Below are 15,785 nucleotides of genomic sequence, written 5' to 3' on the forward strand. Positions count from 1 at the left end.
ACCTCAAAATAAAATAAACAGTTTTGTTTTTTGGCATAAGTGTTCCTCAGGACCCTAAAAATGTCCTCTCAAAAGTCCGTATCCTTCGGATGTCTTCTCCCTACTCCTTAATGTATCCCTGGTCGATTTTCAACAGTAAGTTACTTAAGTATATCAACATCGCATAATTTTTATTATTTTATGAAAATAAAACAAAAGTTGGAGTTTTAATCATTAACATTTTATTTACAGTTCTGTACATTAAATTTAATGTTACAAATGTAATAATTAAATGGAATAGTATTTCTCTTACATTAATTATGAGTCCACCTATTTTCTTTAATAAATAAAAACGACATTTTATTTACAATTTAGGTTAGTATGCAGTACTAATATTTAGCGTATTTTGCTTTGACTCACAAATATTTCCTAGTACAAATAAACTCAAATATTTCAGAATACAATGTTCATTTAATATATTTGAAAAATGTACATAATTATTTTTATATATATAAAAAAATAATTGAGAAAATTTACATACAATGTTTTTATTTTTGAGAAATCACAGTAAATCATTTAGTTAAAAAAATAACTTAGTGAATAAACACAAATTCCCTGTTTGTTTTGTATTTTTATGAAAAAAATCATTGATAGTTAGAAAACCAATTAAAAAAGATAAAATAATGATTTGCTTAAACAATAAACACTTGTTTAATACCACTTATTGAGATTTATATCATTACACACGACTAGTATCGAAAACTACAGTTGTTTTCATCAAAAGGTGATTAAAAAACTAATAAGCATTTTTTGCAGGTATTATGTAAGAGGTGGCTAGAGTAATAACTGGAAGAGGGTGGGGGGGGGGGGGTTAAAGGCGGGACTTTTCAATGGAAAAGTAGATAATAATGGTGATGAATTTTCATATTATCAATTCATATTTTATCACAATGATTTTTTATGTATATCTGATTTGTTTCTGACTTGACCTTTGTATGTGACTGAGTGTACTAGTTTGAGTTAAAATAAAGTGGTATTATACAAGAACTCAATAAAAAAAATCAACATGTCATTTCACAAAGTTAATGCCGAATCAATAAAAAATAATGATTGGAATTGTTTAATTTTTAATTTTTTTTTATTCCATTTTATAAATCCCTTTTCTGAAAAATTTAATGCACTGAAATAGTAAAAACTAATATCTAATTTATTTTTAAGTTTTTTTTCGCCGTTTATCGAAACAATTTTACAAATATTTCTTAACATTAAAAAACAATAAACTATTTACAATTAACTGGAAATGTTTGTATTTTTTATTCATTTATTTCGTTTGATATTATATAATATAAATATATTAATATTTTAACATTGTCTATAGTATTATTTTGATTAGATATTCAAAATCTTATCTATTCAAAAATTACAATTCTTATTTAAGTTATTTATCTTAATTAGTGGACATTATTTACACTCCTCCAATTTTTTTATTTTTATTATTTTGTTCTTCTATTTTCCATCGTCATTTTCGTGGCAAGCAATTCTGCAACAAAAAATATCACATTAAAATATGTTTTATTGTATAAAAACCACATTCAAAAATGTTTTATTGTATAAAAAACCATTTCAAAATATGTTTTATTGAATAAAATACATTAAAAATAAGAAATTGAACAGGTAATCATTAAACATTAATTCATAATAATAAACGAAAGGAGAGACGTCAAAATAGACAGCAATATGTGTCATTTTCGGAACGATACATCGGTAGTGTAAAGGCAAACGGGTTTATCTATCTCAGACCAAATTTTACAGGAGAGCAAAAACAAACATGTAAAATTAAATAACTCATTTGTTTTATGTATTTTTGTATGCACATATCTTAATAAAACTAAGTATGTATTGCAACTATAGCTATATCCTTTTTCCAGATTATGGAATACACCATTTTACACACTTTTGTGGAACAAAATGAGAAAATGAAAAATTTGACAAATATATCCCTTTGCCTTTACACTACCGACATATTATAGTCGATTTTACGCCACTCGTCGACGCGATGAATCAATCGTATATAAAGGTGGCATTTAAACGGTGGCCTTTACATTGACACCGAATAGTCCGCTATATGCAACCGCTAAATACCATAAAAATGTAAAATTGCACAAATTTTCTTTTGTATTCTAGCATATAATTAAATTGAACCTTCCTTTTTAAGTTCTTAGTTAAAAAATATTGATAAAGTGATCACTCAAGCCAGCAAAACGCAGTCTAAAAGTCCAAAACCCTACGATTCTCAGACTTACATCTTCTTTCATATTCGATACATGTTTCATACCAAGTTGAGATACCTTTGAATTAACATCTCATCCGTAGAGTGAATATTACAGTGTCTGATATAATAAATTATATTAAAATTCCATATTTTTATTCATCTACGTTAAGATGAAAATATTATTAGTAAAATTATTATTAATAAAATTCCATTGTGGATATCTTCTTTTATATACAGATAAGAACGATACACGATTTAAATTAAGTTGATAGACCCTATTTATTGATTTGACGTTTAATTTGTAGAACTCGATTTTAATTTATGCTGTATTTTATTGTTAAAAAAACACATCATTTTCATAATTCTTAATTTTTTTCAAACCGTTATCTGCACCCGATGGAGCAAAAAGCACTGCACCATAGAAATGCACTGTTATCTTGATCGTTAACACATGAAGGAAAGGTGATCAGCCCTCCGCTTCAGGTCCAAAATAATTTTGAATAAACATTAGAGTGAAAAATCACTTATATTTATTTTACTCCTCCCTGAGAATTGAACCCGGGACTCCAGTGCGGTAGCCGAGCGGGCTGACCATTACACAACAGAAGCGGATAAAAATAATTAAAGACAGTTAAATTCTTTACAAAATTGAATTTATAGTTGACGAAGTATGTAATCAATAAGTTTCTCGATAGAGTTGGGGTCCCTAAAATCTGGATTTACATACACTATCGACCCATTAGTAGTGCAAATCAGTGTTCCCCAAACTTTTTCTTTTCATGATACACCTACCGTATCAACCAATTTCTAAGGTGCATATTTACCATATTATGGTAACATAATAAACAAATTATGTTTAATGCGAAATGTGAGCCACCTCAACTGAACACATGCAATCAAAATTTGGAGTAATTGTGTTATTTTCAAAAACACTAGAATTTTGAAGATTCTTGGGAATGATTGGAATTTGAAGGATGGCCCTATTATCGACACCAAATAGTTCAATCGCTATATACCGTAAAAAATAAATAATTACACCAATCAAATTCCAATTTCCTTTTGTATTCCTTCATTTCATTATGTTTTACCTTCATTTGTAAGTTCTTTGTCCAAAAATATCGATTAAGTTCAAAAAATTATGGTAGACAAAAAAATTCTTACATAATGAGTCTAAAATTAACACAATATAAAATTCAAGATGGCGTTCATGGATGGAATAAAAGTGAAATTAAAACTAACATTTTAAAATTGTGTTAAATCTTAAGATCTAAATATTTAAATAAACGACAATGGTATGCGCATGTGAGGAGAATTGAACCATCCAGACTCCCCCACATTGAATTGCATGGCCGAAATCAAGCTAGACGACTCAACATCGCAGGAGGCTAATCCCTCTTAAATATAGGCCACAAGGCTGACACCAAGAAGAAGAAGAAGAGAAGCTAAGAAATGCAGTTTCACTCAAATTTATTTACTTCAGAATACACATACTTCACATATCGTTCACTCCTTTCTAAAAACGTCATAAATCAAAAAACTTGATTTTTCAGAAGAACGTTTTTAAAGTTTAAAAATATAATACAATGTATTTCAAATAAATATCAAGTCACTTACTGAACTTTTTACTATGCAACAGATCTTTTTAGGTAAAACCTAAAGGTTTTTTCTCCATTTGAAAAATATTTAGTTTTTTTAAAAAATAATTAAACAATACATTTTCTTCAAAATGCAACAACACTTTCTGTCATGTGGCGGGTAAATATTAAGTTAAAATATGCTTTTTTTGCTGGAATATAGTACATTCTCTGGACATTCCGAAAACATGCACAACTGAAAATTGACGATTTTATTTATGACGTTCTTGAAAGGAGTGAGCGATATGATTTTTTTTTGAAGAATGAATTAATTCATCAGTGCCCTTAAATAACTTAACACAAGCAAGTATCAAACTCCCCATCCACACTTCTTTGTGAACCTTATTCTTGAATTGCGGTCATAATTTCTTAAATGATAAAAATAACGCATTTAAACTATGAAAAAATTCTTAATATTATTAATATTTAAAGCATTTACTTTGTGGTTAGTTATTTTTTTTTTTTTTTTACAAAAATGATAACAATATTAGTATTAGTGCATGTTTAACCACGGCTCGTAACGCATGTCTGTGCTGAAAACTTCAGTGCATGTTGGTCTTCAGGTCGACCAAAAATCGCATGTGTTAAACATTTTGTGTAGTTTTAAGTGTGTAAATGGTGCTAGGTGGTGAAGGGTGGTATTGTTTGAATGCTGTAGTAGTGACTGTTCCGACGAAGAGACGGGTATTTCTGAAACCGGTAGACATAAAAATCTCGGTAAGTGGTTATATACTAATATTATAAACATTTTTGTAAAAAAATAAATAAGTAAAAATGACTAACCACAAAGTCAATGCATTAATTTATTGGTTGTTATTTATTATTTATTATTATTGTTTTGTTTGTAAATAAAACTAAGTCTTGGAACTGGCAAAAACATCCTCTCGATGGATGACTTATAAAAAAAAGTGGTGTACTTATATTTTTTATAACAAAGGGTTAGAGTCCAAAAATATGGATTTATACCACTAACGGGTCGCAATGGATTCTAAAACGAAAATTGTCCGGTTCAATTTCAACTTCTGAACTAACTTTACTTCTATAATGGTGCCTTGAAGGTAATATATTATATCAAGAGTAGATAACAAATAATTGGCGAATTTTGGTGACAAAATGAAACTCACATGATAATCACAGCAATCAGTAGTAGTAAAAGTTTGGGGCGCATGGCGAGCAGTAGGGCGACCGGAGCCGCCGCCTGCTTCAGCTCGGCTGGTCGCGCACGCGCCCCGCTGTTTCCGTGCTGCATCGCAGCGGGCTGCTCTCCTGGTAAACAAATACAATTTATATTATAACAGTAAATCGTCGTTGACATAATAAAAGGTACTAACTCGAAAACAGACATTTTTACAGTGGTGTAAAAAATTAAATGGTGTCAATCATGGGTAGAATTGCTGAATGTTACACGTGTACAAAGTGATCACTTAAATCAGCCTTTGACGGTCGTTAGCCCCGCAAATGCCCAGACTTCTATATTTTTCATCATCTATGTTGAGATGTCAAAAAATAATACAAAAAAGCTAAACTGACAGTACACAACGGAGTCCTGGTTTCTCCCTTATGTATGGAAGCGAAGCATGGAGTTAGTAAAATAAGGATAAAAGCAGACTAAATGCAGTCGAAATGCGATCCCTCAAACTAATTTGCGGCAAAAAGATGTATGGCAGATGTTCGAATGGTGAAATAAGGAAAGAATGCAAGGCTGAGAATGCGAAGTATCGATAAAAATAAACGCTTGTTGAGAGGATTTGGATATATGGAACGTCTGAGTGAGGAAAGAACGGCAAAACACATTTGTGAAGCGAATATAGTTGGAAAAAGAATCAGAAGAAGACCGAAGAAAACTTGGCAGATCAGGTTTATCAAATAATAAAATAAGAGGCTGGGTCAGGAGTCCAACTTATCGGCAGGTTTGTATGGGGAAATGCATGAATGTGAACGAGGAGAAGAATGTTTGCAAAGACAGATAGTTGCGAAGTTCTATTCTCTCTGCCTACCCCTGCAGCATATAGGCGTGATGTTTAGTTAGTTAATTTTTATCCAAAATAAATGAAGTTCTCTTTATTATAAAACAGTTGTTAATTTTGAAAAAATTCTTAGTTAAATTTTTAATTATTATTAAAAATGCAAAATGCAAAGTATTGAAATTGATAATAATTAAATAAGCATACCTTAAATACGAATATAACATAATTTTGTTATTTTAAGCAATACTGTTTTATTTTATTACCAGAATATTGATAAACGCACATCAAAACTTATGAATTTTTATTTCAGAAGTGGCATTTTATGGAGCTTTTCAATTCATTCATTCCTTCCTTCCAAGTGTTAGTTTTACATAATGCATATGACCCAGATTTTTGACTTCAACTTGAATTGGTATTTTATACACATAACAACACTTGTAACATACCAGCAAATAACTAATTTTCTCATCATTTAACCATAACAAGAATTTGCACAATAAGTGTATTGGAATCAAGATAAAAATTAAATGTTATCAATATGTGTAAAACTCATTTTTAGTATAAAGATGCAGAGCATTCTGTTTAATAAATAAAAAAAACGAAATAAACTACAATTTCATTTATTGATTTAGCATTCACTTTGAGCGCATTAAAATAGTAAGTTATCCATTTTTATTTAACTTTTACTTGGTAAATGTCACTTTTTATTAAATTCTATTACGAGACGTGTTTTAATACAGTCTACAAAATGATTATCTTTTGTGATATCTTAACAAAGACGAAGAAGAATATGGAAGTCTGACCATCACTTTAATCATCCTACCCATAAATGACAACCACACTACTAAAATTTCGGAAATTATATTTATGCTTCAATTGAATTATTATTGAAATTATTTTATTTCAAACTTTATTTTTTAAAAAAAACCTTCAATATTCGTTTGTTTGATATCTTATAGGCTTTTAACATCTTAAGAAGGTGTTTGATAATAATGTCGACTGCATCGAAGCGAAAATTTGAATTTTACTTGGTAAATACCAAATTTTCTTTTATCTTTTTCAGACACAAAATGAAACAGGTGTCATTATATATTTTAAGAAAAAAGTGGTATTTATCACGTGAAATTAAAATTGGAAATATGAGTACATTACCACAAAGTGACTGCTGAATCAATTTATAACGCGATGTATTATTTGATTTTCAATATTTATTTTATCATTTTTATTGAATTAGACAGAAATAAAAAAAGTGTTCATTCTAAAATTTTTAAGAAATATTTTCTAAGTATACAATTTTCTATTCTATGCATGATTAAGAATTCACCTCAAAGGATTAAGAAGGATGGTGTTTGTCATTTCAAGGACACGTATGGCAAATTCCCATCGCCTAGCGAACCAAAAATCTCCATGTGGTTGCAAGTGATAAGACCTCGAACAACACTTAGCTATCTAAATATTGATCTAGCAAGGATAAAGGTAGCTTTGCTCTCGAATCCGTTATTGAACGAAAGGTGTCCTTGTGGTTTAACCCTTAGACAAAACCCCATTGTTAGACGGCACTAAGGATAATATTATTAAGTCTAGTAAGAGACTTATTTATCAGAGCTGTAGGGTGATATTTAAGAGGGTTGATAATATTTTTTTCTCTAATTTTCTGAGGGCTTCCAGTTACCTTGATTACAGTGGTAGCCTTATGCGGGTCCTGCTAACGTTACCGCGATTAAGTCTAATTGATTACAAGCCGTTTTTTTCAAAAACCATTATTCATTTATTTTATTTTATTCTTTGTTATATAAATAGAAATACAAAAAAAAAATAAAAAAAAATCTTGATTAACTGCTAAATAAACAGTTTATCATTGGGTTATTAAAGTAATCGTCAGTGAAATTAAAAATACGGGCCTCTTGTCGCTGCAGTATTTTCCTTGCAATTTTTCACAGAAACAACTAAAAAACTTTTTTTTAAATTTTCTTATTTTCTTCTGGGTAAACTAAAATAAGTGATTTAAAAAAATGACATTATAATTATAAAAATAAACTTTTTGATCAGCATATTTTTCGTTTGTTTTTTAAAGTGATATTACACATTTTGTTAATTTATTTAGTTCATTTAGAAGAAAATTTAGTACTAAAGTAAAAAAAAAACAAAACATTTGTTTAAAAAATAATCCGCTATCTAACCCATTTTAACTATCATGCCTACCGATTTAGAAATTTTTGAAAATAACAACTGGAGAAAGCGGGTTTCAAAGTATTCAATAACAAGGCGAGCACTTGTACGAGATATCTGGCACGATGCTCGTCTACTTTCGGCTTTATTTTCTTGGAAATATTTGGATTTGGCATCTGTCACTTTGAAAACATATTCTTAGATAGTATATCTATCGATTAAAGCAATAAAAAAAACAAAGTTAAAATAAAATCTGATTCAAGACACCCCCTTAAGCTAAATGCCAGGTCATAAGCCCTGGGATGCACAAACTTCCACTTTTTTTTTCAACTAATAAAGAGGTATGCCTCATTTCATATATGTATATAGATGACTGAACTGCAAAATTAAATAGATTTAACGTATTTCAAAGCATGATTTTTTTAAGACACGATTAAATTATTACATGATTAGTTAATATTTAAACCCGTAGACAGAAGCATCTGTAGCTTCCGAAACTTGTTAAAATTTAATACTCAAGAGATAAAATAAAAGTGTTTTATTTATAATTAATTTCAAAGCATTTTAAAATCATTGCAAAGTTGAAAAGAATAAGATTGTAAATTGCTATTAAATTGCATTAATATTACTAATTTTTCTAGTTATGCTACCCATAATATTTATTTTTATAATTCCACATATTTTACACATGCACATTCACCCTCTCATAGATATGTACGCGTTTGTTTGCTAGATCTACACTATATTTTGTACTAATATTTTTGTGTTTCTGTGGTTAACTATAATTGGCTTTATGTAATTATATTCTTTAAACGTTTTATTTTCCATATGTTGCTGTTGTTAACCCAAACAAACAAATAAATAAAAAATAGATGCCAGATCGTTAGCCCTAGGATGAACAAACTTCATTTTTTTGTAAAATAAAGAGAGAGATGCTTCATATCATGTTGAGACACCTATAAAATTTACATTGTGTATATTGTACATTCATTTTTCACTTACGACCGCGTAAATTAAATTTTTCACGAAGCAATTTAAAGCAATAATAAATCACGGGGGCAAACGTAAAAAGAGGTTATTTGTGTGAATTTTATGTAAAACTCAAAAGTAAAAATACTTAAAAGTGATTCGGAACCCGCGCCGTTTTATGTAAATATTTAAATAAAAAAGAAATCACTAATTGCGCCCGAAATTCAAATTCAAATTGTGCTCACCGCGGACATATTTCAGTCAGCGCGGCGGCCATTTGCAAATCCAACTTACGAGCGAAACAAATCCAGGAATATTTTATTCAGGCAAAACCTATAAATAAATAAATTCGACGCATTAATCCTGCACTGGATATGGCAAAACCAAAATGGTCGTAAATATTATTTTATCCGTTTTTAATTCGCGATACTTGCGAACAAAGCCGCCATTCATATGACACCGGAACTAATACCAATAAATGGTCAGGAACAATGATTAAATCTGTCCTTTTTACCTTTATAAATAACGTCATTAGTTCCGCTAATAAGGGTTTTAATTATTAAACGCAATAATTTTTGATACTGTTATTTATATCTTCGTATTATGAACCGCGTACAAAATTAACAATAAACAAAATTAATAAATATGATATTTTAAATTGAATAATTGAATATTGTTATTATTTTGATATTTGTATGGAAATTCGTACTTTATTGTCATTAAACAACAATATTCAGTAATTAATTTTTCTCCAACTGGTTATTCCATGTAATAAATTACCTCTTCGGGTAAAAATAATTAAAGTAGTGTGGTTGTCAATAATGGGTAGAATAATGATTCAAGAACAAGGTTTCTAAATTGGTTCATATATATAGAACTTCCAAGAATTTGAATGTGGTTGTCAATAATGGGTAGAATTGGTGAATGTTACACGTGTGTAAAGTGATCACTTAAACCAGCCTATGACGGTCGTCAGCCCCGTAAATGCCCAGACTTCCATATTCTTCTTCATCTTTGATGATATGTCAAAAAATAATGGGTAGAATGGCAAAATGTTGCAAATAAATGTTTTTTCTTACCATTTAGAACATGGAGCATTACGCTGGCAGAGTCTAAGTTGGAAGGACTACAGGAGTAATTTCCAGAGTCCTCTCGCCTTGTGTTATAGATGATAAGAGTCCCAACCTGTTAAGGTAATAAATACATTAGTCAGTATGGCCTATTGAAAGGGTGTCGAACTAAAAAGGCACCAAAGGCTGCATACGGTATTTTAGGTATGCCGGCGGGCCACATCAAAATACTCAAAAATCTCTTTTTCATATTCATCTAACTTTAAGTGAATAATTTATCATCAAAGACAGTCACATGAGGTACAGTAGATTAAACTTAATGATTTGGTAAAAAAATTGTTAAAAAAAAAGTTTTCAATGAAGAATTAAAATAAATGAAAAATATAGCCTGACATGCCTGACATTTTGTATTGTAAATATAAATCAATACATAATTAACAACCATGTAATTTGCACAAAATGAATTTAATTTGACCAGCAACTGGGTTTCGGCATTTAATTTCCGGGGAAAATGACACAGTTGTTTTATTCTTTGAAATGGAGTTCCACCAAAGTTGCAGCAAAGTTGCAATGATCAGTTGCAGTACGGCTGTCCAAACTCAAAACACAGTAAGGAACATTTTTTTTGTAGTAGTTTTTTTTTGCATTTTTGGACTAAGTAGAATCTACTTAGTCCAAAACTGCAAATAAAAAACCCACAACAAAAAAATGTCCCTAACTGTGTTTTGAGTTTGGACAGCCGTGAACATGAGTGGACAGGAGTACAGAGCGTCAAGGAGCTGTTTTGGACTACGCAAAATAGGGACACATTATCACAAGTGATAGTCAACGTTAACCCGACACGGCACGTTAAGAATAAGTGCAGTCATAGTAAAAACAGGCTTTGATCAGGGCTACTCACGGTGGTGTCGGCGCCTATCCGCTCCATGCGGATGTCTATGAGGCTGCGGTCGTAGTTGAGCACCCTCTCGCTGTCCCGGTACCAGAAGATGTAGGCCGGCTCCTCCAGCGAGCGGCTGATGACGCACCGCAGGCTCACCGTGCTGCCAGCCTTCACGTACATCTCCGACTCTCCGACGATCTCGATTTTCGGAACTGTGAAAAAAGTTCAATGAATAAATTGTTAAATATAAACCGTCAATGGTTATATTTTTCAAATTTCAATTCGAACTTTACTTTGTTTCTTACAACTATTTTTAAAATGAAGTACCTATGTAAAGTGTTTCGATGCATTCAGTATCATCATAATAATGATTATATTTAATGCATCGAAACACCCGTCAGAATAGATTGAAAGAAAACCTTGAACTAAAAGCTGCGTTGATGAACGTTTTTGTAAGGTTTGAAAATTTTAGCATATATTACATGTCCGAGATTTATTCAAGATTCGATATATAACCAAGCACAAAGGTCAATATATGTATTTAGTACACACATACGAGTATATTGTAGTTTCGAGGCATTCATTTAGTCTTCTGATGTATACTTATATAAAATATTAATTGAAGGTCACGTTGTTTGAGTTCGTGTAAGGTTTGAAAATTGTAGCACATATTATCACATGTCTATATTTCATTCATTATTTGATACAAAACCAAGCAAACGATCAATATATACATTTATCTATTAAAAATTCGTGTTATTCATATGGTTTTCATACGTATTCTTTTATAATACTCAAATTTACAGTCAAGTTGATATATGTCGTGTAAAATTTGAATATCATAGCGGTTATTACATGTCCATGTTTCATATGTAACATGTAACATTTTTTGACATCTCAACATAGATGAAAAAGTATATGATTGTCTGGGTATTTATGAGTCTACGATCGTCATAGGCTAGAAAAAGTGATCGTTTTACATACGTGTAACATTCACTAATTCTACTCACGGTTGACGACCACACTTCTCAAATTCTTGGAACTTCTATATATATTGTTTGAAATTCGAAACATACTGCTTGAATGACTAGAAAATCACTAGAGACATGTCAAAAAATAATTTTTTTTTTCCTATAATCCAGATTTGTGAACAAGTATTTGGACACATTCGAAATATTGTAAGGTTACATTAATAATGTAGGTCATGTAAGGTTTGAAAACAAATGATTTTTTTTAAATAACCTAACGTCCAAGTGACTCTAAAATCTAGCTACGGCTTATGCAACACCGCTTATCATGACCCTACTCAGGCTTCAACTTTTTGAGTTTCACAGCCTATGCCTACTCGTGAGTGGATTTACTCTTTCATTCATGTATTAATTAATTACATGATTTCATGTAATTCATGCGTCTAAAACTAGGCAAAAACACTCGCAATGAGGTATATATTACATGTCTATATATATATATATATATATATATATATATATATATATATATATATATATATATATATATATATATATATATATATATATATATATATATATTTTTTTTATGTTTCAGATAAGATTCTTTACGTAACCAAGCAAAAAGGTCACCCATCTCGACTTCAGAATCGATTCAATATTCTATCATGTTCTTATTCCAACAAACGGAATCCTATATCTATCTTATTGTGAAAAAGAAACAATATACTTTCGACACGCGTGTACAAAATCGTAGAGGCTTTAGTCAAACAGCCACGGCGTCTTCATTTCAGGAGATGTATTTAGCTTTTATTCAGACTCCGCTGGGAAATCTAAAGGCAATTCTCCCGATCTATGGTGTCAGGCCAACCTTCTGTAACTTACAAGCTGATTTTGATCCTTATTTTCTCGGGAGACTTCTATTATTTCTTTACTATGTGAATCCTTTAAATATACTTCGGAATCGATGAAATGTAAAGTTACTTTTCAGGGGACAAATATGTACAATGCGAAATATAACACCGAATCAGATATTTCTCATAAAAATACAGAAGTCATCCTTTTGAGTTGCAACAAAAGGCTACTCTCAAACGACGCTACGGCTTTGTGAATTGTGTTCTATAGATTTCCTAATGAATACATTTTTTATATCAAAGTGCGAGGATATTATAGTCAAATAATAATAAAAAAACTCCTAACAGTTGAAATGAAAAGCAATATTTCTGCTTTAAATATATTTTTGTATTAGTTCATTGTTAAAATTATTGTTTTATGACTTCATCTCCAAATAAATGATATTAACAAAGACATAACTTTACTGCTTAAAAAATTAATATCTTTTGAAGTGAAACTTTTTGAGCGGCGATGAAATGATCGATAATTGGACGCAAATTAAGAGCGAAATTTAAAGGACACGTCACGTTTATTAGGCTCATTTCGTAACGTGAAAAAGAAGAAAAACATTTCGTGGAGAGAAGGAGAATGCGAACTATACAATCTGACGCTACGGGAGCAAAAGAGAGAGACTTATAGTACACAACGATACAAAATGATATTATAATAATATAGTGTCATGCATCGCGCGTCGTAGATATATACGTCAGCTGCTGTATATGAACAGTTAATGTATCACGTATTGTGTAAATAATATTTTTGAATGTGTTAAGTGATAAAATATATTGTGTATTTCATCTATAATGCAAATTTTGTATTGTTGTGTTTCTTTTGAAACACTCTCTCTGTCTCTCACACTAAATCTCATCAATCCTTATGTTGTAAGAAATTTCACATTTATTTGATATTTTTCCTCTGCACATATTTTTTCGAATAGACAGAATATTGAAGGCCCGAATGGGTTACAATGTTTGCCCGAAGGGCCAACCAATAGCAGAGTCTACCGTATGTCATTCAAAATTAATTATATTTATGCGTAAATTTGGGGAACAGGGTAGTAAAGATAATTCCAAAAGGTGAAACGTATTAAGAAATCAAAATTTTATAAGCAGAATTAGTGTGAACGGATTATGAAAATGTAATGATATAATAAAGCAACATTAAAATCAACTTTGGCGAAGTTCAATGTTTGTGATTTTGGTAATTGAATATGCCATCAAAAATTTACACGCGAATGCGAAACAACACAAATTGTTCATCGCTTTTCCTTAAGTATTCATTAAAAACAAGTTTTACGAAGTTAAATACTTTTTGAACGTATTTAATGGGAAGATTAAATATTTTACATCCTAGGAAAGTGATTAAAACTAGCAGTGCACAATGGAATCCTGGTCCTAGACCAAATATGTTTATATTTTCTCATTTATTATATCTTCCCATTTGTTTACTTTAAGTATGCTTCTTTCCTTATATTTTTCTCATTTATTTCTTTTAAATATGCTTCTTGCGCCTACTTATTATACCTGTTTATTGTTCTAATATTTTGCCATGTATTAGTGTAAAGGTCAAGGGAAGACGGAATTACGAAGTATGGGTAAAATAAAGAAATTGGATGATTTAAATTTAAGGGAGTATTTTTTTACCTTAGTATTATTTTGTAACAGTAAAAAAAGGTGAAGGAATAATAAAAAATAAAGAAAAATGATTTTTTTACCATACATTAACGCATAATTCAGGCCCATTACACAATGCACAGTCTCCACCCCGATGCCAGCTAATATTATTTAATAAGCAATATTACTGGACTAACATATTAGTAAAAACACTAATTCTTGTTAATACTTTTGTTGATTTACAACATTTTGAGTGTGCTTAAATACTTGTTCACAAATCTGGATTACCTCTAATTATAGGAGTTATTTTCATATTATTTTTGACATCTCATCAAAGTAGGAGAAGAATATGGAAGTCTGGGCATTTACGGGGCTGACGACCGTCATGAGTGACCACTTTAACCAGCCTATGACGGCGTAATAAAAATTAGGTTTTGACGTATCATAATGTGTCTCTTTTTTATATTTTTTAAACATTGGGTGAAGTAGCAACATATTATATAAGGTATTAACTAGTGAATATTTGTTGGCTGAAAAACATCTTTGAATTTGCGATTGGTACCTTTTATAGAAATCATTAGATTTAGCTTAATTATGTAAAATTAAATCCGGCTAATGGCTATCTCTAATATTCATACAAGCGCAGTTTTAGTGCACTTTTTGTGACATGATAATATTAGCAGTATTCTTGTCGATAGGTTACCTTTTAGATCGGCAAGAGACTGTGCATATTGATTTTAAAATACATATTTAAATAAAGGAATGGGTAAATGATCAACAGTTAATATTGTAATTTTTTTCTTGTGTGTATATTATATTAACATAGTTAAAAAATAATAAAAATGTGAGGAAATAAAACTCCATCGATAAGACATATAAGGGGACTTAGTGAGACGCTGCAATTAAAAAGGGATGTTAATGAATTTATAAATGCACGTGTATATATCATTAAAATAATAGCCCGCAAAACCTCTACTATCAGAGGTTTGTCTGCAGGTAGGATAGTAAGTATAAGGGATGCAGGTACGTACCTACCAATTGAACATAATTTAAAAAAAATATATATTTGCAATTAATGGAAATCGAACTCCCGATGCCAGTTTCGAAGTCAGCTACGCCACTGGGCCTGGTATTACACTGTATTTGAACAAAAATACTCACCAACAACATTAAGCTGGATAAAGTGGCTCATTTTAGGCTCCGTGCTGACTTGACACTCGTATTGGCCTGCGTCTCTTGGTTGCACGTACTTAACCTGTCAAAAGAAAATTGCATCAGTTACGTGTACAGACAATTATTTAGGGTAGTGAATAGAGGTAGAAAGTAGGGTAAGCTAGGTACTACTTACAAGGGTAGGCAGTAAGCTG

General features: G+C 30.6%; 1 protein-coding gene across 1 annotated transcript in view; it reads right to left on the reverse strand.

Moving 5' to 3' along the window:
• Positions 1–1,348: 1,348 nt before the first annotated feature.
• The window catches only part of LOC148308482 (lachesin-like), a 31,238-nt gene continuing 16,801 nt past the window's right edge, over positions 1,349–15,785 (reverse strand). The window contains exons 4-8 of the mRNA XM_088261640.1: positions 15,580–15,673; positions 10,962–11,155; positions 10,070–10,175; positions 5,010–5,151; positions 1,349–1,519 (exon numbers count right to left, since the gene is read on the reverse strand). Coding sequence (XP_088117766.1) covers positions 1,486–1,519; positions 5,010–5,151; positions 10,070–10,175; positions 10,962–11,155; positions 15,580–15,673 — 570 coding nt within the window. The 3' untranslated portion in view covers positions 1,349–1,485. The remainder of the gene's footprint in view (positions 1,520–5,009; positions 5,152–10,069; positions 10,176–10,961; positions 11,156–15,579; positions 15,674–15,785) is intronic.

This window comes from Brachycentrus maculatus, unplaced genomic scaffold (genome assembly GCF_059751285.1).
Source record: "Brachycentrus maculatus isolate JH-2025_06_01 unplaced genomic scaffold, ASM5975128v1 h1tg000163l, whole genome shotgun sequence".
Taxonomy (NCBI): Eukaryota; Metazoa; Arthropoda; class Insecta; order Trichoptera; family Brachycentridae; genus Brachycentrus; species Brachycentrus maculatus.